Source organism: Oncorhynchus keta, chromosome 11, assembly GCF_023373465.1.
Source record: "Oncorhynchus keta strain PuntledgeMale-10-30-2019 chromosome 11, Oket_V2, whole genome shotgun sequence".
NCBI lineage: Eukaryota > Metazoa > Chordata > Actinopteri > Salmoniformes > Salmonidae > Oncorhynchus > Oncorhynchus keta.
This window is the reverse complement of record NC_068431.1, coordinates 5,333,289-5,350,788: the sequence shown is the minus strand read 5'-3', so window position 1 is coordinate 5,350,788 and position 17,500 is coordinate 5,333,289. Positions and strand designations below refer to the sequence as shown.

The 17,500-nt window shown below is 48.5% G+C and overlaps 1 protein-coding gene and 3 long non-coding RNA genes across 5 annotated transcripts in view; 3 read left to right on the top strand and 1 right to left on the bottom strand.

Annotated features, from left to right (window-relative positions):
• Positions 1-17,500, bottom strand: part of LOC118381933 (telomerase-binding protein EST1A-like) — a 50,329-nt gene that overhangs the window by 15,172 nt on the left and 17,657 nt on the right. For both annotated transcript variants that reach the window (XM_052529217.1, XM_052529218.1), the window contains exons 9-11: positions 9,020-9,081; positions 8,583-8,728; positions 7,884-7,997 (exon numbers count right to left, since the gene is read on the bottom strand). In XM_052529217.1, the coding sequence (XP_052385177.1) occupies positions 7,884-7,997; positions 8,583-8,728; positions 9,020-9,081 (322 nt within the window). The remainder of the gene's footprint in view (positions 1-7,883; positions 7,998-8,582; positions 8,729-9,019; positions 9,082-17,500) is intronic.
• On the top strand, positions 6,610-7,205 carry LOC127933024 (uncharacterized). Its single transcript, XR_008146822.1, has 3 exons — positions 6,610-6,777; positions 6,840-7,025; positions 7,056-7,205. It is a non-coding gene; the product is annotated as an uncharacterized LOC127933024 (long non-coding RNA).
• Positions 11,524-12,428, top strand: LOC127933027 (uncharacterized). The gene is made up of 3 exons (XR_008146825.1): positions 11,524-11,607; positions 11,830-11,910; positions 12,359-12,428. It is a non-coding gene; the product is annotated as an uncharacterized LOC127933027 (long non-coding RNA).
• On the top strand, positions 13,622-16,689 carry LOC127933026 (uncharacterized). The gene is made up of 3 exons (XR_008146824.1): positions 13,622-13,822; positions 16,455-16,518; positions 16,600-16,689. It is a non-coding gene; the product is annotated as an uncharacterized LOC127933026 (long non-coding RNA).

Sequence of the window (17,500 nt, the reverse complement as noted above, 5' to 3'; positions counted from 1 at the left end):
AGAGTGTTGGATCTGAAAAACATCCCAGTCCTCGGGGTGTTGGATATGAAAAACATCCCAGTCCTCAGGGTGTTGGATCGATAAAACATCCCAGTCCTCGGGGTGTTGGATCGATAAAACATCCCAGTCCTCAGGGTGTTGGATCTGAAAAACATCCCAGTCCTCAGGGTGTTGGATCGATAAAACATCCCAGTCCTCAGGGTGTTGGATCTGAAAAACATCCCGGTCCTCAGGGTGTTGGATCTGAAAAACATCCCAGTCCTCGGGGTGTTGGATCGATAAAACATCCCAGTCCTCGGGGTGTTGGATCGATAAAACATCCCAGTCCTCGGGCGTTGGATCGATAAAACAACCCAGTCCTCGGGTGTTGGATCTGAAAAACATCCCAGTCCTCAGGGTGTTGGATCTGAAAAACATCCCGGTCCTCGGGCTGTTGGATCGATAAAACATCCCGGTCCTCAGGGTGTTGGATCTGAAAAACATCCCAGTCCTCAGGGTGTTGGATCGATAAAACATCCCAGTCCTCGGGTGTTGGATCGATAAAACATCCCAGTCCTCGGGGTGTTGGATCGATAAAACATCCCAGTCCTCAGGGTGTTGGATCGATAAAACATCCCAGTCCTCAGGGTGTTGGATATGAAAAACATCCCAGTCCTCAGGGTGTTGGATCGATAAAACATCCCAGTCCTCAGGGTGTTGGATCGATAAAACATCCCAGTCCTCAGGGTGTTGGATCGATAAAACATCCCAGTCCTCAGGGTGTTGGATCTGAAAAACATCCCAGTCCTCAGGGTGTTGGATCGATAAAACATCCCAGTCCTCAGGGTGTTGGATCTGAAAAACATCCCAGTCCTCAGGGTGTTGGATCTGAAAAACATCCCAGTCCTCGGGGTGTTGGATCGATAAAACATCCCAGTCCTCGGGGTGTTGGATCGATAAAACATCCCAGTCCTCAGGGTGTTGGATATGAAAAACATCCCAGTCCTCAGGGCGTTGGATCGATAACACATCCCAGTCCTCGGGGTGTTGGATCGATAAAACATCCCAGTCCTCAGGGTGTTGGATATGAAAAACATCCCTGTCCTCAGGGCGTTGGATCGATAAAACATCCCAGTCCTCAGGGCGTTGGATCAATAAAACATCCCATTCCTCAGGGTGTTGGATATGAAAAACATCCCAGTCCTCAGGGTGTTGGATATGAAAAACATCCCAGTCCTCGGGGTGTTGGATATGAAAAACATCCCAGTCCTCGGGGTGTTGGATCGATAAAACATCCCAGTCCTCAGGGTGTTGGATCGATAAAACATCCCAGTCCTCAGGGCGTTGGATCGATAACACATCCCAGTCCTCGGGGTGTTGGATCGATAAAACATCCCAGTCCTCAGGGTGTTGGATCTGAAAAACATCCCAGTCCTCGGGGTGTTGGATCGATAAAACATCCCAGTCCTCGGGGTGTTGGATATGAAAAACATCCCAGTCCTCAGGGTGTTGGATCTGAAAAACATCCCAGTCCTCAGGGTGTTGGATCGATAAAACATCCCAGTCCTCAGGGTGTTGGATCTGAAAAACATCCCAGTCCTCAGGGTGTTGGATCGATAAAACATCCCAGTCCTCAGGGTGTTGGATCGATAAAACATCCCAGTCCTCAGGGTGTTGGATCGATAAAACATCCCAGTCCTCAGGGTGTTGGATCGATAAAACATCCCAGTCCTCAGGGTGTTGGATCGATAAAACATCCCAGTCCTCGGGGTGTTGGATCGATAAAACATCCCAGTCCTCGGGGTGTTGGATCGATAAAACATCCCAGTCCTCGGGGTGTTGGATATGAAAAACATCCCAGTCCTCAGGGTGTTGGATCTGAAAAACATCCCAGTCCTCGGGGTGTTGGATCGATAAAACATCCCAGTCCTCAGGGTGTTGGATCGATAAAACATCCCAGTCCTCAGGGTGTTGGATCGATAAAACATCCCAGTCCTCAGGGCGTTGGATCGATAAAACATCCCAGTCCTCGGGGTGTTGGATCGATAAAACATCCCAGTCCTCAGGGTGTTGGATATGAAAAACATCCCAGTCCTCGGGGTGTTGGATCGATAAAACATCCCAGTCCTCAGGGTGTTGGATCTGAAAAACATCCCAGTCCTCAGGGTGTTGGATCTGAAAAACATCCCAGTCCTCGGGGTGTTGGATCTGAAAAACATCCCAGTCCTCAGGGTGTTGGATCGATAAAACATCCCAGTCCTCAGGGTGTTGGATCGATAAAACATCCCAGTCCTCAGGGTGTTGGATCTGAAAAACATCCCGGTCCTCGGGCTGTTGGATCGACAAAACATCCCTGTCCTCGGGCGTTGGATCGATAAAACATCCCAGTCCTCAGGGTGTTGGATCTGAAAAACATCCCAGTCCTCAGGGTGTTGGATATGAAAAACATCCCGGTCCTCAGGGTGTTGGATCGATAAAACATCCCAGTCCTCAGGGCGTTGGATCAATAAAACATCCCATTCCTCAGGGCGTTGGATCTGAAAAACATCCCAGTCCTCAGGGTGTTGGATCTGAAAAACATCCCAGTCCTCAGGGTGTTGGATCTGAAAAACATCCCAGTCCTCAGGGTGTTGGATCGATAAAACATCCCAGTCCTCAGGGTGTTGGATCGATAAAACATCCCAGTCCTCGGGGTGTTGGATCGATAAAACATCCCAGTCCTCGGGGTGTTGGATCGATAAAACATCCCAGTCCTCAGGGTGTTGGATCTGAAAAACATCCCAGTCCTCGGGGTGTTGGATCGATAAAACATCCCAGTCCTCGGGGTGTTGGATCGATAAAACATCCCAGTCCTCGGGGTGTTGGATCGATAAAACATCCCAGTCCTCGGGGTGTTGGATATGAAAAACATCCCAGTCCTCGGGGTGTTGGATATGAAAAACATCCCAGTCCTCAGGGTGTTGGATCTGAAAAACATCCCAGTCCTCAGGGTGTTGGATCGATAAAACATCCCAGTCCTCGGGGTGTTGGATCTGAAAACATCCCAGTCCTCAGGGTGTTGGATCTGAAAAACATCCCAGTCCTCGGGGCGTTGGATCGATAAAACATCCCAGTCCTCAGGGTGTTGGATCGATAAAACATCCCAGTCCTCAGGGTGTTGGATATGAAAAACATCCCAGTCCTCAGGGTGTTGGATCGATAAAACATCCCAGTCCTCAGGGTGTTGGATCTGAAAAACATCCCGGTCCTCGGGCTGTTGGATCGACAAAACATCCCAGTCCTCAGGGTGTTGGATATGAAAAACATCCCAGTCCTCGGGGTGTTGGATCGATAAAACATCCCAGTCCTCAGGGTGTTGGATCGATAAAACATCCCAGTCCTCAGGGTGTTGGATCTGAAAAACATCCCGGTCCTCGGGCTGTTGGATCGATAAAACATCCCAGTCCTCGGGGTGTTGGATCGATAAAACATCCCAGTCCTCGGGGCGTTGGATCGATAAAACATCCCGGTCCTCAGGGTGTTGGATATGAAAAACATCCCGGTCCTCGGGCTGTTGGATGGACAAAACATCCCAGTCCTCAGGGTGTTGGATCGATAAAACATCCCGGTCCTCAGGGTGTTGGATATGAAAAACATCCCGGTCCTCGGGCTGTTGGATGGACAAAACATCCCAGTCCTCAGGGTGTTGGATATGAAAAACATCCCAGTCCTCGGGGTGTTGGATACGAAAACATCCCGGTCCTCAGGGTGTTGGATCGATAAAACATCCCAGTCCTCGGGGTGTTGGATCGATAAAACATCCCAGTCCTCGGGGTGTTGGATCGATAAAACATCCCAGTCCTCGGGGTGTTGGATCGATAAAACATCCCAGTCCTCGGGGTGTTGGATCGATAAAACATCCCAGTCCTCGGGGTGTTGGATCGATAAAACATCCCAGTCCTCGGGGTGTTGGATCGATAAAACATCCCAGTCCTCAGGGTGTTGGATCGATAAAACATCCCAGTCCTCAGGGTGTTGGATCGATAAAACATCCCAGTCCTCAGGGTGTTGGATCGATAAAACATCCCAGTCCTCAGGGTGTTGGATCGATAAAACATCCCAGTCCTTGGGGTGTTGGATACGAAAACATCCCAGTCCTCGGGGTGTTCGGGTGTTGGATACGGAAACATCCCAGTCCTCGGGGTGTTCGGGTGTTGGATACGGAAACATCCCAGTCCTCGGGGTGTTCGGGTGTTGGATACGGAAACATCCCAGTCCTCGGGGTGGCGCTGGGCACCTCATGAGATAATATATGAGAGACTAGCAGTGTGTTTCGTCCAGTGGCCGGACATGCAGAGTCTTGCCATGGGTGATGAGGACATGCAGAGTGTTGCCATGGGTGATGAGGACATGCAGTGTCACCATGGGTGATGAGGACATGTAGAGTTGAGGACATGTAGAATTTCACCATGGGTGATGAGGACATGCAGAGTGTTACCATGGGTGATGAGGACATGCAGAGTGTCACCATGGGTGATGAGGACATGCAGAGTGTCACCATGGGTGATGGGGACATGCAGAGTGTTACCATGGGTGATGTGGACATGTAGAATTGAGGACATGTAGAGTTTCACCATGGGTGATTAGGACATGCAGAGTGTCACCATGGGTGATGAGGACATGCAGAGTGTCACCATGGGTGGTGAGGACATGCAGGGTGTCACCATGGGTGATGAGGACATGCAGAGTGTCACCATGGGTGATGAGGACATGCAGAGTGTCACCATGGGTGAAGAGGACATGCAGGGTGTCACCATGGGTGATGAGGACGGTGACGCATCTTCCCAGATCTCACAACGTGGGTGCGGATCAGCCTGGAGGTGTGTTGGGTCATTGTCCTGTTTAAAACCAAATGATAGTCCCACTAAACGCAAACCAGATGGGATGGTGTATCGCTGCAGGATGCTGTGGTAGCCATGCTGGTTAAGTGTGCCTTGAATTCTAAATAAATCACAGACAGTTTCACCAGCAAAGCACCATCACACCTCCTCCTCCATGCTTCACGGTGGGAACCACACATACAGAGATCATCAATTCACCTCCTCCGAGTCTTACAAAGACACGGCGGTTGGAACCAAAATCTCACATTTGGACTCATCAGACCAAAGGACAGATTTCCACCGGTCTAATGTCCAGTGCTCGTGTTTCTTGGCCCAAGCAAGTCTCATCTTCTCATTGGTGTCCTTTAGTAGTGGTTTCTTTGCAGCGATTTGACCATGAAGGCCTTATTCACACAGTCTCCTCTGAACAGTTGATGTTGAGATGTGTCTGTTACTAGAACACTGTGAAGGATTTATTTGGGCTGCAATTTCTGAGGCTGGTAACTAATGAATGTATCCTCTGCAGCAGAGGTATCTCTAATGAATGTATCCTCTGCAGCAGAGGTATCTCTAATGAATGTATCCTCTGCAGCAGAGGTAACTCTGGGTCTTCCTTTCCATAGCGGTTGATGATTTTTGTGACAAAGTTCTTGAAATGTTCCATATGGACTGACCTTCATGTCTTAAAATACTGATTGACTGTTGTTTCTCTGTGCTTATTTGAGCTGTTCTTGCCATAATATGGACATGAACTTTTACCAAATAGGGCCATCTTCTGTATACCACCCCTACCTTGTCACAACACAACTGATTGGCTAAAACATATTAAGGAAAGAAATTCCACAAATTAACTTTTTTAACAAGGCACACCTGTTAATTGAAATGCATTCCAGGTAACTACCTCTTGAAGCTGGTTGAGAGAATGCCAAGAGTGTGCAAAGCTGTCATCGAGGCAAAGGGTGGCTACTTTGAAGATTCTCAAATATATTTTAATTTGGTTAAAACATTTTTGGTTTACTACATGAGTCCATGTGTGTTATTTCATAGTGTTGATGTCGTCACTATTACTCTACAATGTAGAAAATAGTACCGAGTGAAGAAACACCCCGGAATGAGTTGGTGTCCGAACTTATGACTGGTCCTGTACATGTAAAGAATCGCGAGAAAACCCGCCTTGCAGTCTGCCCTTCTCAATAAAGGGATCTGAGCGCTCCGTTGGGAGCGGATGGCCTATCAGTGGCCTGGGACCCTGCTCTATGGATCTGATTCAGGCCACCGTGGAGAGGGTCCACTGTTGATTTTGGTGGCTCCCCCGTTGGGCCAGACAACCCCTGGTTCCTAGAGATTATCTGCCTTTTTGGGCAGGGGCCCGTAATCAAATCAAATGGTATTATTTGTCGGCCAACACAACCGTTTACACCGTAACCGTGAAATGCTTACTAACCGACAACGCAGTTAAGAAAATAGAGTTAACAACAACATTCCTGAATAAACTAAAGTTTAAAAAATAAATTATAAAATAAGTAACAATAAAATAACAATAATGAGGCTGTGTGTGGGGGTACAGGTTAGTACCAAGTCAGTGTGTGGGGGTACAGGTTAGTACCAAGTCAGTGTGTGGGGGTACAGGTTAGTACCAAGTCAGTGTGTGGGGGTACAGGTTAGTACCAAGTCAGTGTGTGGGGGTACAGGTTAGTACCAAGTCAGTGTGTGGGGGTACAGGTTAGTACCAAGTCAGTGTGTGGGGGTACAGGTTAGTACCAAGTCAGTGTGTGGGGGTACAGGTTAGTACCAAGTCAGTGTGTGGGGGTACAGGTTAGTACCAAGTCAGTGTGTGGGGGTACAGGTTAGTACCAAGTCAGTGTGTGGGGGTACAGGTTAGTACCAAGTCAGTGTGTGGGGGTACAGGTTAGTACCAAGTCAGTGTGTGGGGGTACAGGTTGGTACCAAGTCAGTGTGTGGGCGTACGGGTTAGTACCAAGTCAGTGTGTGGGGGTACAGGTTAGTACCAAGTCAGTGTGTGGGGGTACAGGTTAGTACCAAGTCAGTGTGTGGGGGTACAGGTTAGTACCAAGTCAGTGTGTGGGGGTACAGGTTAGTACCAAGTCAGTGTGTGGGGGTACAGGTTAGTACCAAGTCAGTGTGTGGGGGTACAGGTTAGTACCAAGTCAGTGTGTGGGGGTACAGGTTAGTACCAAGGCAGTGTGTGGGGTACAGGTTAGTACCAAGTCAGTGTGTGGGGGTACAGGTTAGTACCAAGTCAGTGTGTGGGGGTACAGGTTAGTACCAAGTCAGTGTGTGGGGGTACAGGTTAGTACCAAGTCAGTGTGTGGGGGTACAGGTTAGTACCAAGTCAGTGTGTGGGGGTACAGGTTAGTACCAAGTCAGTGTGTGGGGGTACAGGTTAGTACCAAGTCAGTGTGTGGGGGTACAGGTTAGTACCAAGTCAGTGTGTGGGGGTACAGGTTAGTACCAAGTCAGTGTGTGGGGGTACAGGTTAGTACCAAGTCAGTGTGTGGGGGTACAGGTTAGTACCAAGTCATTTCTACATGTAGGTGAAGTGACTATGCAGAGATCATAAACAGTTTATGGGGCCTAAAACCCACAGATCCCATATCTGCTGTCGCGGGTGGCAAATTGTTTCCGTGTGCCTTGGGTTGCCGTGGCAGCGAGTGAGTCCACAGTATCCGGGTTAATGCAGGTTTCCCTTGGGTTTACGCCTTGGGTTGCCGTGGCAGCGAGCGAGTCCACAGTTTCCGGGTTACTGCATGTTTCCCTTGGGTTTAAGCCTTGGGTTGCCGTGGCAGCGAGCGAATACACAGTTTCCGGGTTAATGCAGGTTTCCCTTGGGTTTAAGCCTTGGGTTGCCGTGGAAGCGAGCGAGTCCACAGTATCCGGATTGCTGCAGGTTTCCCTTGGGTTTAAGCCTTGGGTTGCCGTGGCAGCGAGCGAGTCCACTCTGTGTGTGTGTGTGTGTGTGTGTGTGTGTGTGTGTGTGTGTGTGTGTGTGTGTGTGTGTGTGTGTGTGTGTGTGTGTGTGTGTACCTGCGGGTGTGTCTCTCAGCAGCTCTGTGCAGCGTTGGACCAGCAGAGAGAACATGGCCAGACCCAGAGCTGTAGTCTGTTCCTGTAACACAGATCTCACCTCACTGTCTCCTCCTAGAGAGAGGAGAGGGGAAGAGGAGAGAGGAGAGGAGAGGGGAGGAGAGGGGAAGAGAGAGAGAGAGAGGGAGAGAGGGAGCGAGAAGAGAGAGAGAGAGCGAGAAGAGAGAGAGGAGCGAGAAGAGAGAGAGGAGCGAGAGAGAGAGAGACAGAGGAGCGAGAAAGAGAGAGGAGCGAGAGAGAGAGAGAGGGAGCGAGAGAGAGAGAGAAGAGAGAGAGAGAGAGCGAGAGGAGAGAGAGGAGCGAGAGAGAGAGGAGAGAGAGAGAGATTAGAGAAGAGAGAGAGGAGAGAGAGAGAGAGAGAGGAAGAGAGAGAGAGAGGAAGGAAGAGAGAGAGAGAGAGGAAGAGAGAGAGAGAGAGAGGAAAGAGAGAGAGAGAGAGAGAGAGAGAGGAGAGGAAGAGAGAGAGAGAGAGGAGCGAGAGAGAGAAGGAGCGAGAGAGAGAGGAGAGAGAGAGGAAAGAGAGAGAGAAGAGAGAGGAAGAGAGAGAAGAGAGAGGAAGAGAGAGGAAGAGAGAGAGAAACATTTAGTCACAGGCTTGAGTGTTGCGCGCACAAGGTCACACTTCTGTGTGTATGTTACCTCTGCTCTGAGCGTTGTGTATCGTGAACATGTTAATGGTGATGATCTGCAACATGCGTGTGCTGCCCAGAGGGGAGGGGCTGTGTTGGAGCAGCACTGTGAACTCCTGGAGAACCCGACTGGCCACCGAAGGGAACGACTCCATACTGCAACACATTATGTTCAGTTAGCAGACACTCCTTACCCAGAGAGACTTACAGACGTCACAGAAAGACAACCACGCAATCACAGGGACTGGAAGCTAAATCGTTCTTGTGAAACAGCAGCGAACTCTCATAATCAGTGTGAGTTAGAAAAGCTGTCTGCGACAAGACTACACGAACATGAAGTCTACATATTTTATTCACGACATGAAAAAAAAAAGCTTGCGCGCACACACACACACACACACACACACACACACACACACACACACACACACACAGCAGAGTACTCACCCCACTTTAGTGAAGAGTTTTCCGTGAGCGTGGAGGAAGCTGAGAGTAAACCTCTTATTGAGCTGCAGACAGAAGCAGAGAGACAGGAGCAACAGAGCACTGATGAGTCAGACAGTCTGTCATTGATTAGACATGTCTGTCCTGTCATCTATCACTGTTAAAATGCTATTTCTCTGTGACATCATTGGCCTTGGTATGAGTGCTATTATAACAGCTAGGTGAAGGGCACAGGTTATAACAGCTAGGTGAAGGGCACAGGTTATAACAGCTAGGTGAAGGGGACTGGTTATAACAGCTAGGTGAAGGGGACTGGTTATAACAGCTAGGTGAAGGGACTGGTTATAACAGCTCGGTGAAGGGGACTGGTTATAACACCTAGGTGAAGGGGACTGGCTATAACAGGTTATAACAGCTAGGTGAAGGGACTGGCTATAACAGCTAGTTGAAGGGGACAGGTTATAACAGCTAGGTGAAGGGGACTGGTTATAACAGCTAGGTGAAGGGGACTGGTTATAACAGCTAGGTGAAGGGGACTGGTTATAACAGTGGTTATAACAGCTAGGTGAAGGGGACAGGTTATAACAGCTAGGTGAAGGGGACTGGTTATAACAGTGGTTATAACAGCTAGGTGAAGGGGACTGGCTATAACAGCTAGTTGAAGGGGACAGGTTATAACAGCTAGGTGAAGGGGATTGGTTATAACAGCTAGGTGAAGGGGACTGGCTATAACAGCTAGGTGAAGGGGACTGGCTATAACAGCTAGGTGAAGGGCACTGGCTATAACAGCTAGGTGAAGGGCACAGGTTATAACAGCTAGGTGAAGGGGACTGGTTATAACAGCTAGGTGAAGGGGACTGGTTATAACAGGTTATAACAGCTAGGTGAAGGGGACTGGCTATAACAGCTAGGTGAAGGGGACTGGCTATAACAGGTTATAACAGCTAGGTGAAGGGGACTGGCTATAACAGCTAGGTGAAGGGGACTGGTTATAACTAGGTGAAGGGGACTGGTTATAACAGCTAGGTGAAGGGGACTGGCTATAACAGCTAGGTGAAGGGGACTGGCTATAACAGCTAGGTGAAGGGGACTGGTTATAACAGCTAGGTGAAGGGGACTGGCTATAACAGCTAGGTGAAGGGGACTGGTTATAACAGCTAGGTGAAGGGGACTGGCTATAACAGCTAGGTGAAGGGGACTGGCTATAACAGCTAGGTGAAGGGCACAGGTTATAACAGCTAGGTGAAGGGGACTGGTTATAACAGCTAGGTGAAGGGGACTGGTTATAACAGCTAGGTGAAGGGGACTGGCTATACCAGCTAGGTGAAGGGGACAGGTTATAACAGCTAGGTGAAGGGGACTGGTTATAACAGCTAGGTGAAGGGGACTGGCTATAACAGCTAGGTGAAGGGCACAGGTTATAACAGCTAGGTGAAGGGGACTGGTTATAACAGCTAGGTGAAGGGGACTGGCTATAACAGGTTATAACAGCTAGGTGAAGGGGACTGGCTATAACAGCTAGGTGAAGGGGACTGGCTATAACAGCTAGGTGAAGGGGACTGGTTATAACAGCTAGGTGAAGGGGACTGGCTATAACAGCTAGGTGAAGGGGACTGGTTATAACAGCTAGGTGAAGGGGACTGGTTATAACAACTAGGTGAAGGGACTGGCTATAACAGCTAGGTGAAGGGGACTGGCTATAACAGGTTATAACAGCTAGGTGAAGGGGACTGGCTATAACAGCTAGGTGAAGGGGACTGGCTATAACAGCTAGGTGAAGGGGACTGGCTATAACAGCTAGGTGAAGGGGACTGGTTATAACAACTAGGTGAAGGGGACTGGTTATAAAAGTGGTTATAACAGCTAGGTGAAGGGGACTGGTTATAACAACTAGGTGAAGGGGACTGGTCATAACTAGGTGAAGGGGACTGGTTATAACAGCTAGGTGAAGGGGACTGGCTATAACAGCTAGGTGAAGGGGACTGGTTATAACAGCTAGGTGAAGGGGACTGGTTATAACAGCTAGGTGAAGGGACTGGCTATAACAGCTAGGTGAAGGGGACTGGTTATAACAGCTAGGTGAAGGGGACTGGTTATAACAGCTAGGTGAAGGGGACTGGCTATAACAGCTAGGTGAAGGGGACTGGTTATAACAACTAGGTGAAGGGGACTGGTTATAACAACTAGGTGAAGGGGACTGGTTATAACAGCTAGGTGAAGGGGACTGGTTATAACAGCTAGGTGAAGGGGACTGGTTATAACAGCTAGGTGAAGGGGACTGGTTATAACAGCTAGGTGAAGGGGACTGGCTATAACAGCTAGGTGAAGGGGACTGGCTATAACAGCTAGGTGAAGGGGACTGGCTATAACAACTAGGTGAAGGGACTGGTTATAACAACTAGGTGAAGGGGACTGGCTATAACAACTAGGTGAAGGGGACTGGTTATAACAGCTAGGTGAAGGGGACTGGCTATAACAACTAGGTGAAGGGGACTGGTTATAACAGCTAGGTGAAGGGGACTGGCTATAACAGCTAGGTGAAGGGGACTGGTTATAACAGCTAGGTGAAGGGGACTGGTTATAACAGCTAGGTGAAGGGGACTGGCTATAACAGCTAGGTGAAGGGGACTGGCTATAACAGCTAGGTGAAGGGGACTGGTTATAACAGCTAGGTGAAGGGGACTGGCTATAACAGCTAGGTGAAGGGGACTGGCTATAACAACTAGGTGAAGGGGACTGGTTATGAAGGGAACAACTAGGTGAAGGGGACTGGTTATAACAGCTAGGTGAAGGGGACTGGTTATAACAGCTAGGTGAAGGGGACTGGTTATAACAGCTAGGTGAAGGGGACTGGTTATAACAACTAGGTGAAGGGGACTGGTTATAACAACTAGGTGAAGGGGACTGGTTATAACAACTAGGTGAAGGGGACTGGTTATAACAACTAGGTGAAGGGGACTGGTTATAACAACTAGGTGAAGGGGACTGGTTATAACAACTAGGTGAAGGGGACTGGTTATAACAGCTAGGTGAAGGGGACTGGTTATAACAACTAGGTGAAGGGGACTGGTTATAACAGCTAGGTGAAGGGGACTGGTTATAACACCTAGGTGAAGGGGACTGGTTATAACAGCTAGGTGAAGGGGACTGGTTATAACAACTAGGTGAAGGGGACTGGTTATAACACCTAGGTGAAGGGGACTGGTTATAACACCTAGGTGAAGGGGACTGGTTATAACAGCTAGGTGAAGGGGACTGGTTATAACACCTAGGTGAAGGGGACTGGTTATAACAGCTAGGTGTTATAACAACTAGGTGAAGGGGACTGGTTATAACAACTAGGTGAAGGGGACTGGTTATAACACCTAGGTGAAGGGGACTGGTTATAACAGCTAGGTGAAGGGGACTGGTTATAACAGCTAGGTGAAGGGGACTGGTTATAACACCTAGGTGAAGGGGACTGGTTATAACAGCTAGGTGAAGGGGACTGGCTATAACAGGTTATAACAGCTAGGTGAAGGGGACTGGTTATAACAACTAGGTGAAGGGGACTGGTTATAACAGCTAGGTGAAGGGGGGACTGGCTATAACAGGTTATAACAGCTAGGTGAAGGGGACTGGTTATAACAGCTAGGTGAAGGGGACTGGCTATAACTGGTTATAACAACTAGGTGAAGGGGACTGGTTATAACAGCTAGGTGAAGGGGACTGGCTATAACACCTAGGTGAAGGGGACTGGTTATAACAACTAGGTGAAGGGGACTGGTTATAACAGCTAGGTGAAGGGGACTGGCTATAACTAGGTGAAGGGGGTTATAACAGCTAGGTGAAGGGGACTGGTTATAACAACTAGGTGAAGGGGACTGGTTATAACACCTAGGTGAAGGGGACTGGTTATAACAGCTAGGTGAAGGGGACTGGCTATAACAGGTTATAACAGCTAGGTGAAGGGGACTGGTTATAACAACTAGGTGAAGGGGACTGGTTATAACAGCTAGGTGAAGGGGACTGGCTATAACAGGTTATAACAGCTAGGTGAAGGGGACTGGTTATAACAGCTAGGTGAAGGGGACTGGCTATAACTGGTTATAACAACTAGGTGAAGGGGACTGGTTATAACAGCTAGGTGAAGGGGACTGGCTATAACACCTAGGTGAAGGGACTGGTTATAACAGCTAGGTGAAGGGGACTGGTTATAACAACTAGGTGAAGGGGACTGGTTATAACAGCTAGGTGAAGGGGACTGGTTATAACAGGTTATAACAGCTAGGTGAAGGGGACTGGTTATAACAACTAGGTGAAGGGGACTGGTTATAACACCTAGGTGAAGGGGACTGGTTATAACACCTAGGTGAAGGGGACTGGTTATAACAGCTAGGTGAAGGGGACTGGTTATAACAGCTAGGTGAAGGGGACTGGTTATAACACCTAGGTGAAGGGGACTGGTTATAACACCTAGGTGAAGGGGACTGGTTATAACACCTAGGTGAAGGGGACTGGTTATAACACCTAGGTGAAGGGGACTGGTTATAACACCTAGGTGAAGGGGACTGGTTATAACAGCTAGGTGAAGGGGACTGGTTATAACACCTAGGTGAAGGGGACTGGTTATAACAGGTTACAAAACCTAGGTGAAGGGGACTGGTTATAACAGCTAGGTGAAGGGGACTGGTTATAACAGGTTACAACAGCTAGGTGAAGGGGACTGGTTATAACAGGTTACAACAGCTAGGTGAAGGGGACTGGTTATAACAGGTTACAACAGCTAGGTGAAGGGGACTGGTTATAACAGGTTACAACAGCTAGGTGAAGGGGACTGGTTATAACAGCTAGGTGAAGGGGACTGGTTATAACAGCTAGGTGAAGGGGACTGGTTATAACAGCTAGGTGAAGGGGACTGGTTATAACAGCTAGGTGAAGGGGACTGGTTATAACAACTAGGTGAAGGGGACTGGTTATAACACCTAGGTGAAGGGGACTGGTTATAACACCTAGGTGAAGGGGACTGGTTATAACAGCTAGGTGAAGGGGACTGGTTATAACAGCTAGGTGAAGGGGACTGGTTATAACACCTAGGTGAAGGGGACTGGTTATAACACCTAGGTGAAGGGGACTGGTTATAACAGCTAGGTGAAGGGGACTGGCTATAACAGCTAGGTGAAGGGGACTGGTTATAACAGCTAGGTGAAGGGGACTGGTTATAACAGTGGTTATAACAGCTAGGTGAAGGGGACTGGCTATAACAGCTAGGTGAAGGGGACTGGTTATAACACCTAGGTGAAGGGGACTGGTTATAACAGCTAGGTGAAGGGGACTGGTTATAACAGCTAGGTGAAGGGGACTGGTTATAACAGTGGTTATAACAGCTAGGTGAAGGGGACTGGCTATAACAGCTAGGTGAAGGGGACTGGTTATAACACCTAGGTGAAGGGGACTGGTTATAACACCTAGGTGAAGGGGACTGGCTATAACAGCTAGGTGAAGGGGACTGGTTATAACAGCTAGGTGAAGGGGACTGGCTATAACAGCTAGGTGAAGGGGACTGGTTATAACAGCTAGGTGAAGGGGACTGGTTATAACAGGTTACAACAGCTAGGTGAAGGGGACTGGTTATAACAGCTAGGTGAAGGGGACTGGTTATAACAGGTTACAACAGCTAGGTGAAGGGGACTGGCTATAACACCTAGGTGAAGGGCACAGGTTATAACAGCTAGGTGAAGGGGACTGGCTATAACAGCTAGGTGAAGGGGACTGGTTATAACAGCTAGGTGAAGGGGACTGGTTATAACAGGTTACAACAGCTAGGTGAAGGGGACTGGTTATAACAGCTAGGTGAAGGGGACTGGTTATAACAGGTTACAACAGCTAGGTGAAGGGGACAGGTTATAACACCTAGGTGAAGGGGACTGGCTATAACAGGTTATAACAGCTAGGTGAAGGGGACTGGTTATAACAGGTTACAACAGCTAGGTGAAGGGGACAGGTTATAACACCTAGGTGAAGGGGACTGGCTATAACAGGTTATAACAGCTAGGTGAAGGGGACTGGTTATAACAGGTTACAACAGCTAGGTGAAGGGGACTGGTTATAACAGGTTACAACAGCTAGGTGAAGGGGACTGGCTATAACAACTAGGTGAAGGGGACTGGTTATAACAGCTAGGTGAAGGGGACTGGTTATAACAACTAGGTGAAGGGGACAGGTTATAACACCTAGGTGAAGGGGACTGGCTATAACAGAGGTTATAACAGCTAGGTGAAGGGGACTGGCTATAACAGAGGTTATAACAGCTAGGTGAAGGGGACTGGTTATAACAGGTTACAACAGCTAGGTGAGGGGACTGGTTATAACAGCTAGGTGAAGGGACTGGCTATAACAGCTAGGTGAAGGGGACTGGTTATAACAGCTAGGTGAGGGGGACTGGTTATAACAGGTTACAACAGCTAGGTGAAGGGGACTGGCTATAACAGCTAGGTGAAGGGGACTGGCTATAACAGCTAGGTGAAGGGGACTGGTTATAACAGCTAGGTGAGGGGGACTGGTTATAACAGGTTACAACAGCTAGGTGAAGGGGACTGGCTATAACAACTAGGTGAAGGGGACTGGTTATAACAGCTAGGTGAAGGGGACTGGTTATAACAGCTAGGTGAAGGGGACTGGCTATAACAGCTAGGTGAAGGGACTGGCTATAACAGCTAGGTGAAGGGACTGGTTATAACAGCTAGGTGAAGGGGACTGGTTATGGTTACAACAGCTAGGTGAAGGGGACTGGCTATAACAGCTAGGTGAAGGGGACTGGTTATAACAGCTAGGTGAAGGGGACAGGTTATAACAGCTAGGTGAAGGGGACTGGTTATAACAGCTAGGTGAAGGGGACTGGTTATAACACCTAGGTGAAGGGGACTGGTTATAACACCTAGGTGAAGGGGACTGGTTATAACAACTAGGTGAAGGGGACTGGTTATAACACCTAGGTGAAGGGGACTGGTTATAACAACTAGGTGAAGGGGACTGGTTATAACAGCTAGGTGAAGGGGACTGGTTATAACAGCTAGGTGAAGGGGACTGGTTATAACAGGTTATAACAGCTAGGTGAAGGGGACTGGTTATAACACCTAGGTGAAGGGGACTGGCTATAACAGCTAGGTGAAGGGGACTGGTTATAACAGCTAGGTGAAGGGGACTGGTTATAACAGTGGTTATAACAGCTAGGTGAAGGGGACTGGCTATAACAGCTAGGTGAAGGGGACTGGTTATAACAGCTAGGTGAAGGGGACTGGCTATAACAGCTAGGTGAAGGGGACAGGTTATAACAGCTAGGAGAAGGGGACTGGCTATAACAGCTAGTTGAAGGGGACAGGTTATAACAGCTAGGTGAAGGGGACTGGTTATAACAGGTTACAACAGCTAGGTGAAGGGGACTGGTTATAACAGCTAGGTGAAGGGGACTGGTTATAACAGGTTACAACAGCTAGGTGAAGGGGACTGGCTATAACAACTAGGTGAAGGGCACAGGTTATAACAGCTAGGTGAAGGGGACTGGCTATAACAGCTAGGTGAAGGGGACTGGTTATAACAGCTAGGTGAAGGGGACTGGTTATAACAGGTTATAACAGCTAGGTGAAGGGGACTGGTTATAACAGCTAGGTGAAGGGGACTGGTTATAACAGTGGTTATAACAGCTAGGTGAAGGGGACTGGTTATAACACCTAGGTGAAGGGGACTGGTTATAACAGCTAGGTGAAGGGGACTGGTTATAACAGCTAGGTGAAGGGGACTGGTTATAACAGCTAGGTGAAGGGGACTGGTTATAACAGCTAGGTGAAGGGGACTGGTTATAACAGCTAGGTGAAGGGGACTGGTTATAACAGCTAGGTGAAGGGGACTGGCTATAACAGCTAGGTGAAGGGGACTGGTTATAACAGCTAGGTGAAGGGGACTGGTTATAACAGCTAGGTGAAGGGGACTGGCTATAACAGCTAGGTGAAGGGGACTGGTTATAACAGCTAGGTGAAGGGGACTGGTTATAACAGCTAGGTGAAGGGGACTGGTTATAACAGCTAGGTGAAGGGGACTGGTTATAACAGCTAGGTGAAGGGGACTGGTTATAACAGCTAGGTGAAGGGGACTGGTTATAACAGCTAGGTGAAGGGGACTGGTTATAACAGCTAGGTGAAGGGGACTGGCTATAACAGCTAGGTGAAGGGGACTGGTTATAACAGCTAGGTGAAGGGGACTGGTTATAACAGCTAGGTGAAGGGGACTGGTTATAACAGCTAGGTGAAGGGGACTGAGCAGACAGGAGAGGGAATGAGAGAATTTGACAACAGGCCAACTTACATCAGAAAATAAGAAAGAAAGGAGGGAAACAGAGGAAGAGTAAATGAGTCTTGGAAACAAAGAGAGATTTCTCAGTAACTATTGATTTATCAATAGGGGTCGTCTTAAGAAACACCCTGTGTGTGTGTGTGTGTGTGTGTCTGC